We start from the raw sequence: 7,323 nt of genomic DNA, 5'->3' as shown, positions 1-7,323 counted from the left end.
GCTGCTGCTGCTGCTGCTTGCTGCTTGCTGCTTGCTGCTGCTGCTGCTGCTGCTGCTGCTGCTGCTTGTTGCTGCTGCTGCTGCTGCTGCTGCTGGCGCTGCTGCTGCTGCTTCTGCTGCTTGCAGCTGCTGCTGCTTGCTGCTGCTGCTGCTGCTTGCTGCTGCTGTTGCTGCTTGCTGCTGGTGCTGCAACTGCTGTTTCTGCTGCTTGCTGCTGCTGCTGCTGCTGCTGCTACTGCTGCTGCTGCTTGCTGCTGCTGCTCCTGCTGCTGCTGCTGCTGCTGCTGCTGCTGCTTCCTGCTTGCTGCTGCTGCTGCTTCTGCTGCTTCTGCTGCTGCTGCTGCTCCTGCTTGCTGCTGCTACTGCTGGCTGCTGCTGCTCCTGCTACTGCTTGCTGCTGCTGCTGCTAATGCTGGTGCTTTCTGCTGCTGCTGCTGCGTGTTGCTGCTGCTGCTGCTTGCTACTGCTGCTGCTGCTGCTGCATGCTTCTGCTGCTGCTGCTGCTGCTGCTGCTGCTGCTGCTGCTTGCTGCTGCTGCTGCTGCTGCTTGCTGCTCCTGCGACTGCTGCTTGCTGCTGCTGCTGCTGCTGCTGCTGCTTGCTGCTGCTCCTGCTGCTGCTTGCTGCTGCTGCTGCTTGTTGCTGCTGCTGCTGCTGCTTGCTACTGCTGTTGCTGCTGCTGCTTGCTGCTGCTGCTGCTGCTGCTAGCTGCTGCTGCTGCTGCTGCTAGCTGCTGCTGCTGCTGCTGCTTGCTGCAGCTGCTACTTCTGCTTGCTGCTGCTGCTGCTTGCTGCTGCTGCTTCTGCTGCTGCTGCTGCTGCTTGCTGCTGCTGCTACTGCTGCTTGCTGCTGCTGCTGCTGCTGCTGCTTGCTGCTGCTGCTGCTGCTGCTGCTGCTGCTAGCTGCTGCTGCTGCTGCTGCTGCTGCTTGCTGCTGGTGCTGCTGGTGCTGCTGCTTCTGCTGCTTGCAGCTGCTGCTGCTGCTTGCTGCTGCTGCTGCTGCTGCTTGTTGCTGCTGCTGCTGCTGCTGCTTGCTGCTGCTGCTTGCTGCTGCTGCTGCTGCTTGCTGCTGCTGCTGCTGCTGCTGATGCTGCTGTTGTTGCTGCTGCTGCTGCTTGCTGCTGCTGCTGCTGCTAGCTGCTGCTGCTGCTGCTGCATCTGCTGCTTGCTGCTGCTGCTACTGCTGCTTGCTGCTGCTGCTGCTTGTTGCTGCTGCTGCTAGCTGCTGCTGCTGCTGCTGCTGCTGCTTGCTGCAGCTGCTACTGCTGCTTGCTGCTGCTGCTGCTTGCTGCTGCTGCTGTTGCTAGCTGCTGCTGCTGCTGCTGCTGCTGCTGCTTGCTGCTGCTGCTGCTGCTTGCTGCTGCTGCTGCTTGCTGCTGCTGCTACTGCTGCTGCTGCTGCTGCTGCTGCTTGTTGCTGCTGCTGCTTCTGCTGCTGCTGCTGCTTCTGCTGCTTGCTGCTGCTGCTGCTTGCTGCTGCTGCTGCTGCTGCTTGTTGCTGCTGCTGCTGCTTGCTGCTGCTGTTGCTGCTTGCTGCTGGTGCTGCTGCTGCTGTTTCTGCTGCTTGCTGCTGCTGCTGCTTGCTGCTGCTGCTGCTGCTGCTGCTGCTTGCTGCTGCTGCTCCTGCTGCTGCTGCTGCTGCTGCTTCCTGCTTGCTGCTGCTGCTGCTTCTGCTGCTGCTGCTGCTCCTGCTTGCTGCTGCTACTGCTGGCTGCTGCTGCTCCTGCTACTGCTTGCTGCTGCTGCTGCTAATGCTGGTGCTTTCTGCTGCTGCTGCTGCGTGTTGCTGCTGCTGAGCTTGCTACTGCTGCTGCTGCTGCTGCATACTTCTGCTGCTGCTGCTGCTGCTGCTGCTGCTGCTGCTGCTTGCTGCTGCTGCTGCTGCTGCTGCTGCTGCTTGCTGCTCCTCCTACTGCTGCTTGCTGCTGCTGCTGCTGCTGCTGCTGCTTGCTGCTGCTCCTGCTGCTGCTTGTTGCTGCTGCTGCGGCTGCTTGCTACTGCTGCTGCTGCTGCTGCTTGCTGCTGCTGCTGCTGCTGCTAGCTGCTGCTGCTGCTGCTGCTGCTTGCTGCTGCTGCTAGCTGCTGCTAGCTGCTGCTGCTGCTGCTGCTGCTTGCTGCAGCTGCTACTTCTGCTTGCTGCTGCTGCTGCTTGCTGCTGCTGCTTCTGCTGCTGCTGCTGCTGCTGCTTGCTGCTGCTGCTACTGCTGCTTGCTGCTGCTGCTGCTGCTTGCTGCTGCTGCTGCTGCTGCTAGCTGCTGCTGCTGCTGCTGCTGCTGCTGCTTGCTGCTGGTGCTGCTGCTGCTGCTGCTTCTGCTGCTTGCTGCTGCTGCTGCTGCTTGCTGCTGCTGCTGCTGCTGGTGCTGCTGCTTGTTGCTGCTGCTGCTGCTGCTGCTGCTTGCTGCTGCTGCTTGCTGCTGCTGCGGCTGCTGCTGCTGCTGCTGCTGCTGCTGCTGCTGCTGCTGCTGCTGCTGCTGTTGCTGCTGCTGCTGCTTGCTGCTGCTGCTGCTGCTAGCTGCTGCTGCTGCTGCTGCATCTGCTGCTTGCTGCTGCTGCTACTGCTGCTTGCTGCTGCTGCTGCTCGTTGCTGCTGCCGCTAGCTGCTGCTGCTGCTGCTGCTGCTGCTGCTTGCTGCGGCTGCTGCTTGCTGCTGCAGCTGCTGCTGCTTGCTGCTGCTGCTGCTGCTGCTGCTGCTTGCTACTGCTGCTGCTGCTGCTGCTTGCTGCTGCTGCTGCTGCTAGCTGCTGCTGCTGCTGCTGCTTGCTGCTGCTCCTGCTTCTGCTTGCTGTTGCTGCTGCTGCTGCTGCTTGCTGCTGCTGCTGCTGCTTGCTGCGGCTGCTGCTTGCTGCTGCAGCTGCTGCTGCTTGCTGCGGCTGCTGCTGCTGCTGCTGCTGCTGCTGCTTGCTGCTGCTGCTGCTTGCGGCTGCTGCTGCTGCTGCTTGCTGCTTGCTGCTGGCGCTGCTGCTGCTGCTTCTGCTGCTTGCTGCTGCTGCTGCTGCTGCGGCTGCTTGTTGCTGCTGCTGCTGCTGCTTGCTGCTGCTATTGCTGCTTGCTGCTGGTGCTGCTGCTGCTGCTTCCTGCTTGCTGCTGCTGCTGCTTCTGCTGCTGCTGCTGCTCCTGCTTGCTGCTGCTACTGCTGGCTGCTGCTGCTCCTGCTACTGCTTGCTGCTGCTGCTGCTGCTGCTTCTGCTGCTTGCTGCTTGCTGCTGCTGCTGCTGCTGCTGCTGGCGCTGCTGCTGCTGCTTCTGCTGCTTGCTGCTGCTGCTGCTGCTGCTTGTTGCTGCTGCTGCTTGCTGCTGCTGTTGCTGCTTGCTGCTGGTGCTGCTGCTGCTGTTTCTGCTGCTTGCTGCTGCTGCTGCTTGCTGCTGCTGCTGCTGCTGCTGCTGCTGCTTGCTGCTGCTGCTCCTGCTGCTGCTGCTGCTGCTGCTGCTGCTTCCTGCTTGCTGCAGCTGCTGCTTCTGCTGCTGCTGCTGCTCCTGCTTGCTGCTGCTACTGCTGGCTGCTGCTGCTCTGCTACTGCTTGCTGCTGCTGCTGCTAATGCTGGTGCTTTCTGCTGCTGCTGCTGCGTGTTGCTGCTGCTGCTGCTTGCTACTGCTGCTGCTGCTGCTGCATGCTTCTGCTGCTGCTGCTGCTGCTGCTGCTTGCTGCTGCTGCTGCTGCTTGCTGCTCCTGCTACTGCTGCTTGCTGCTGCTGCTGCTGCTGCTGCTTGCTGCTGCTCCTGCTGCTGCTTGCTGCTGCTGCTGCTGCTTGTTGCTGCTGCTGCTGCTGCTTGCTACTGCTGCTGCTGCTGCTTGCTGCTGCTGCTGCTGCTAGCTGCTGCTGCTGCTGCTGCTTGCTGCTGCTGCTGCTAGCTGCTGCTAGCTGCTGCTGCTGCTGCTGCTGCTTGCTGCAGCTGCTACTTCTGCTTGCTGCTGCTGCTGCTTCCTGCTGCTGCTTCTGCTGCTGCTGCTGCTGCTGCTTGCTGCTGCTGCTACTGCTTGCTACTGCTGCTGCTGCTGCTGCTTGCTGCTGCTGCTGCTGCTAGCTGCTGCTGCTGCTGCGGCTGCTGCTGCTCCTGCTACTGCTTGCTGCTGCTGCTGCTGCTGCTGCTGCTTGCTGCTGCTGCTGCTGCTGCTGCTTGCTGCTGCTGCTGCTGCTTGCTGCTGCTGCTGCTGCTGCTTGCTGCTGCTCCTGCTACTGCTTGCTGTTGCTGCTGCTGCTGCTGCTTGCTGCTGCTGCTGCTGCTTGCTGCGGCTGCTGCTTGCTGCTGCAGCTGCTGCTGCTTGCTGCGGCTGCTGCTGCTGCTGCTGCTGCTGCTTGCTGCTGCTGCTGCTGCTGCTGCTTGCGGCTGCTGCTGCTGCTGCTGCTTGCTGCTTGCTGCTGGCGCGGCTGCTGCTGCTTCTGCTGCTTGCTGCTGCTGCTGCTTGCTGCTGCTGCTGCGGCTGCTTGTTGCTTGCTGCTGCTGTTGCTGCTTGCTGCTGGTGCTGCTGCTGCTGCTTCTGCTGCTTGCTGCTGCTGCTGCTTGCTGCTGCTGCTGCTGCTGCTTGCTGCTTGCTGCTTGCTGCTGCTGCTGCTGCTGCTGCTGCTGCTGCTGCTGCTTGTTGCTGCTGCTGCTGCTGCTGCTGCTGCTGCTGCTGGCGCTGCTGCTGCTGCTTCTGCTGCTTGCTGATGCTGCTGCTTGCTGCTGCTGCTGCTGCTGCTGCTTGCTGCTGCTGCTGCTGCTTGCTGCTGCTGTTGCTGCTTGCTGCTGGTGCTGCTTCTGCTGTTTCTGCTGCTTGCTGCTGCTGCTGCTGCTGCTGCTGCTGCTGCTTGCTGCTGCCGCTCCTGCTGCTGCTGCTGCTGCTGCTGCTGCTTCCTGCTTGCTGCTGCTGCTGCTTCTGCTGCTTCTGCTGCTGCTGCTGCTCCTGCTTGCTGCTGCTACTGCTGGCTGCTGCTGCTCCTGCTACTGCTTGCTGCTGCTGCTGCTAATGCTGGTGCTTTCTGCTGCTGCTGCTGCGTGTTGCTGCTGCTGCTGCTTGCTACTGCTGCTGCTGCTGCTGCTGCATGCTTCTGCTGCTGCTGCTGCTGCTGCTGCTGCTGCTTGCTGCTGCTGCTGCTGCTGCTTGCTGCTCCTGCTACTGCTGCTTGCTGCTGCTGCTGCTGCTGCTTGCTGCTGCTCCTGCTGCTGCTTGCTGTTGCTGCTGCTTGTTGCTGCTGCTGCTTGCTACTGCTGCTGCTGCTGCTGCTTGCTGCTGCTGCTGCTGCTGCTAGCTGCTGCTGCTGCTGCTGCTTGCTGCTGCTGCTGCTGCTATCTGCTGCTAGCTGCTGCTGCTGCTGCTGCTGCTTGCTGCAGCTGCTACTTCTGCTTGCTGCTGCTGCTGCTTGCTGCTGCTGCTTCTGCTGCTGCTGCTGCTGCTGCTTGCTGCTGCTGCTACTGCTGGTTGCTGCTGCTGCTGCTGCTGCTTGCTGCTGCTGCTGCTGCTGCTGCTGCTGCTGCTGCTAGCTGCTGCTGCTGCTGCTGCTGCTTGCTGCTGGTGCTGCTGGTGCTGCTGCTTCTGCTGCTTGCTGCTGCTGCTGCTTGCTGCTGCTGCTGCTGCTGCTGCTGCTTGTTGCTGCTGCTGCTGCTGCTGCTGCTTGCTGCTGCTGCTGCTTGCTGCTGCTGCTGCTGCTGCTGCTGCTGCTGCTGTTGTTGCTGCTGCTGCTGCTTGCTGCTGCTGCTGCTGCTAGCTGCTGCTGCTGCTGCTGCATCTGCTGCTTGCTGCTGCTGCTACTGCTGCTTGCTGCTGCTGCTGCTTGTTGCTGCTGCTGCTAGCTGCTGCTGCTGCTGCTGCTGCTGCTGCTGCTTGCTGCAGCTGCTACTGCTGCTTGCTGCTGCTGCTGCTTGCTGCTGCTGCTGCTGCTAGCTGCTGCTGCTGCTGCTGCTGCTGCTGCTGCTTGCTGCTGCTGCTGCTGCTTGCTGCTGCTGCTGCTGCTTGCTGCTGCTGCTGCTGCTATTAGCAGAAGCATGCAGCAGCAGCAGCAGCAGTAGCAAGCAGCAGCAGCAGCAACACGCAGCAGCAGCAGCAGAAAGCACCAGCATTAGCAGCAGCAGCAGCAAGCAGTAGCAGGAGCAGCAGCAGCCAGCAGTAGCAGCAGCAAGCAGGAGCAGCAGCAGCAGCAGCTGCTGCTGCTGCTGCTGCTGCTTGTTGCTGCTGCTGCTGGCGCTGCTGCTGCTGCTTCTGCTGCTTGCTGCTGCTGCTGCTTGCTGCTGCTGCTGCTGCTGCTTGTTGCTGCTGCTGCTGCTTGCTGCTGCTGTTGCTGCTTGCTGCTGGTGCTGCTGCTGCTGTTTCTGCTGCTTGCTGCTGCTGCTGCTTGCTGCTGCTGCTGCTGCTGCTGCTGCTGCTGCTGCTTGCTGCTGCTGCTCCTGCTGCTGCTGCTGCTGCTGCTGCTGCTTCCTGCTTGCTGCTGCTGCTGCTTCTGCTGCTGCTGCTGCTCCTGCTTGCTGCTGCTACTGCTGGCTGCTGCTGCTCCTGCTACTGCTTGCTGCTGCTGCTGCTAATGCTGGTGCTTTCTGCTGCTGCTGCTGCGTGTTGCTGCTGCTGCTGCTTGCTACTGCTGCTGCTGCTGCTGCATGCTTCTGCTGCATGCTTCTGCTGCTGCTGCTGCTGCTGCTGCTGCTGCTGCTTGCTGCTGCTGCTGCTGCTGCTTGCTGCTCCTGCTACTGCTGCTTGCTGCTGCTGCTGCTGCTGCTGCTTGCTGCTGCTCCTGCTGCTGCTTGCTGCTGCTGCTGCTTGTTGCTGCTGCTGCTGCTGCTTGCTACTGCTGCTGCTGCTGCTTGCTGCTGCTGCTGCTGCTGCTAGCTGCTGCTGCTGCTGCTGCTTGCTGCTGCTGCTGCTGCTAGCTGCTGCTAGCTGCTGCTGCTGCTGCTGCTGCTTGCTGCAGCTGCTACTTCTGCTTGCTGCTGCTGCTGCTTCCTGCTGCTGCTTCTGCTGCTGCTGCTGCTGCTGCTTGCTGCTGCTGCTACTGCTTGCTACTGCTGCTGCTGCTGCTGCTTGATGCTGCTGCTGCTGCTAGCTGCTGCTGCTGCTGCGGCTGCTGCTGCTCCTGCTACTGCTTGCTGCTGCTGCTGCTGCTGCTGCTGCTTGCTGCTGCTGCTGCTGCTGCTGCTTGCTGCTGCTGCTGCTGCTTGCTGCTGCTGCTGCTGCTGCTTGCTGCTGCTCCTGCTACTGCTTGCTGTTGCTGCTGCTGCTGCTGCTTGCTGCTGCTGCTGCTGCTTGCTGCGGCTGCTGCTTGCTGCTGCAGCTGCTGCTGCTTGCTGCGGCTGCTGCTGCTGCTGCTGCTGCTGCTTGCTGCTGCTGCTGCTGCTGCTGCTTGCGGCTGCTGCTGCTGC

General features: G+C 62.0%; 1 protein-coding gene across 1 annotated transcript in view; it reads right to left on the bottom strand.

Annotated features, from left to right (window-relative positions):
* The window catches only part of LOC144166482 (uncharacterized), a gene marked incomplete at its 5' end in the record, with an annotated part of 8,101 nt that extends 5,055 nt beyond the window's left edge, over positions 1–3,046 (bottom strand). Inside the window, 3 exons of the mRNA XM_077695989.1 lie at positions 1,831–1,893; positions 2,406–2,486; positions 2,859–3,046. Coding sequence (XP_077552115.1) covers positions 1,831–1,893; positions 2,406–2,486; positions 2,859–3,046 — 332 coding nt within the window. The remainder of the gene's footprint in view (positions 1–1,830; positions 1,894–2,405; positions 2,487–2,858) is intronic.
* Between the last annotated feature and the right edge of the window lie 4,277 nt (positions 3,047–7,323).

The sequence above is a fragment of the Haemaphysalis longicornis genome, unplaced genomic scaffold (assembly GCF_048455015.1).
Source record: "Haemaphysalis longicornis isolate Haplotype H1 unplaced genomic scaffold, Haemaphysalis longicornis Haplotype H1 scaffold_173, whole genome shotgun sequence".
NCBI classification, from domain to species: Eukaryota; Metazoa; Arthropoda; class Arachnida; order Ixodida; family Ixodidae; genus Haemaphysalis; species Haemaphysalis longicornis.
Note: the sequence above shows the minus strand (reverse complement) of the source record. Positions and strands in the feature narration are given on the sequence as shown.